General features: G+C 50.7%; 1 protein-coding gene across 1 annotated transcript in view; it reads left to right on the top strand.

The window, feature by feature from the left end:
* Positions 1-986: 986 nt before the first annotated feature.
* Positions 987-2,500, top strand: part of LOC143041097 (uncharacterized) — a 72,116-nt gene continuing 70,602 nt past the window's right edge. The window contains exon 1 of the mRNA XM_076212801.1: positions 987-2,500. This exon is cut by the window's right edge and continues 1,218 nt beyond it. Within this exon, the coding sequence (XP_076068916.1) occupies positions 1,040-2,500 (1,461 nt within the window). The 5' untranslated portion in view covers positions 987-1,039.

Genomic DNA, 2,500 nt, shown 5'->3' with positions numbered 1-2,500 from the left:
AAGAAGAAGAAGAAGCAGAAGAAGAAAAGAAAGATGTCTCCACTTTGAAGGCCGATCCGTCCAAAAAAGTAATACGACTTGACGTCACGTGCGACCTTGATCCTGTTGAGTCGAGGAGGAGCTTGGAGGAGGAGCTTGGAGGCTGACGTGACTTGGAGTGATAACGGGAAGACTGATGGTCAACGGGTGACTTGAAATTCCTTCTAGTTCGACCTTCGAGTTCGATGACAAGACTCTCACTTCGAGGAGTGTGTTGGAGGAGGAGCTTGGAGGGTGAGGTTTGAACTCTTCATCATCAATTTTCTTCCTTCGTCATACAAAGGTTCACCGACAGGAGACCTTTAGGTCCATAACTGGTCCTGATGCTAGGAATTGATAGTTAAACGAGGAAATAAACAAGCAAACGAACCAAACCATTGGCAAGCATTACAGTTTAGGTGTTGATCTAAATGAATATTAAAACTTCGAACTGTACTACATTGCACTGCCTCTGCAGGAAGTTTATTCCACTCGTTGACTACACGGTTGGCGAAGTTACTTCTATCCACTTCCAACTAAAATCTACGTCATGACAGCTTGAGACCGTTATTTCTCGTCTGATTTGTATTCAGTGTGAGAATTTAATCACTTTATATGTTGTCAATTCCTTTTTAAATCACTGATGACGTGATTGGCAGAACAATTTCTACTTACGTCTAAGGGACCCCTTCCACGTTACGATCTGGTCTTAAGGCCACCGGACATACCAGATCGGATTGTATATGGACTGATTCTGGTTTGTCTTCAGTTTGATCTCGTGATGGATCACGTGACAGTTGTTGAGGTCCATTCATTCAAGAATGGAGACTCCTCACTCCAGGAGACCAGGCTGGATCTCCTTCGGGAGGTCCAAGAGGACGACGAAGTGGGTTGGAGTAACTCCAAGCTTCCGAAGACCAGACTAGACCTTCTTCAGGAGATCCATAGGGAGGAGGACGAAGAAAGGGTTTGGAGTGCCTGTCTAAAGAGACCTCGAAGGAATGGTCCCAGGAGGAGGCCGATGCTCGCCTTTGTAGAGGGCAACACCGAACTAGAAACCTTCTTCGAGAACCAAGACTTCCAGTACCCTATCCTCGGAAGGAGCTCCTCCGTGGTGGATCGGAGTTCTCGTCCGAGGAGGTCCTCCGCCGTCATGACCGATGGTTGGGGAGTTCTGTCCACCGGGTTGGCTCCTCCCACCGTCGCCGCCGCCGGCGCCTCCTCCTGCAAGATCCTGGACCAGAACGTGGGCGTGTCTGGAATGGTCTTTATGCTCTCCGATCCGGCAGTCGCTCCTCAGAAGTCGAGACTCAATTCCGCAGGAGAAGAGTCGGACTCCTCTATGTCTGGTTCGGATTCCGGGGTGAGCAGCCCGGTGGTACGAGGAATGGTCGAGGATGAGGAGGGTAAGCGTGAGGGGGAGGAGGAGGAGGAAAGGGAAGATGAAAATGAGAAGAAGAATGCAGGCAATGAAAATGGACAGAGGAATAGTGAGAAGAAGGATTATGTTGATGATGAGGAAGAGGAGGAGGAAGAGACGAAGAATGCAGAAGGGAATGGACACCTCCCAGCCGCCGAAGAGTCCTCAGAGCACTACGCCAGTACGATAGACATCAGTGGAGTGCATGTCAAGAGTCGGGGAGTATTATGCCGTGTTGTGAAGAAAGAGGAGGATGACCTCACAAAGTCATCTCCCTCAAGGAGGACCTTCAGCTATCTTCCCAAAGGGAACGCTAACACATGCAACCATTTAGAGGGATCGAGTGGGAGGGAGATCGACCTCGAATGGAGAATTATCCCTCCCATCGCGCCGTTCCTTCCTTCTCGTCCTTGCCTCGTGACTGACCACGAAGAACAGAGCTCAGACTTCGATCGAAGTTCGACACCGACGTCGTTCTCGAGCGCGTACACCGTCACAGAGAATGGAGGGAGCACCACGGACCTGGAAGATTCAAGGACAATCTCACCTCGGCACTCGGAGGAACCTGACCTCAGGAACTTCGACAATCACACCTTCGGTGGTGACCATCAGCAAGGAGGACCCAGGCGAGGAACACCTGCCGAACGCGTCACCAGGAGGAATGGGAAATATTCGAAAGAGCCTAAGGACTTCGGAAACCCCAATGTGGAGCCGAAGACCCAAAGGAGAGAGTCTTCGTCAGCACCGGATGTGACGTTCGGTCTCCAAGAGTCAAAAACCGAACAAGATAAGACCTTCGACCTCTCAGTCGATCTTCTTCACTGTTGCACTTCCGGTACACAGGAGCAGAAGACTTCAAGGGGTCTCAAATCCTGCAGGGACAGAACTGACGAAGCAGCCCTTGAAGAGGCCTCCGATACTGAGGGGAACAGTAATAGCAGTAGCTTCGTTCATGGCTACATCCCCTGCCGAGACCAGAAGGAAAAAGAGTCTGAGGAGCTCTGGGTGGCCAACGAAGCCACTTACGAAGTCGTTTACGAAGTCGCTTACGAAGTCCAGACC

Source organism: Oratosquilla oratoria, chromosome 30, assembly GCF_046742065.1.
Source record: "Oratosquilla oratoria isolate Oo_2021 chromosome 30, ASM4674206v1, whole genome shotgun sequence".
NCBI classification, from domain to species: domain Eukaryota; kingdom Metazoa; phylum Arthropoda; class Malacostraca; order Stomatopoda; family Squillidae; genus Oratosquilla; species Oratosquilla oratoria.
The sequence above is the reverse complement of the archived record's forward strand: the minus strand, read 5'-3'. Positions and strand labels throughout refer to the sequence as shown.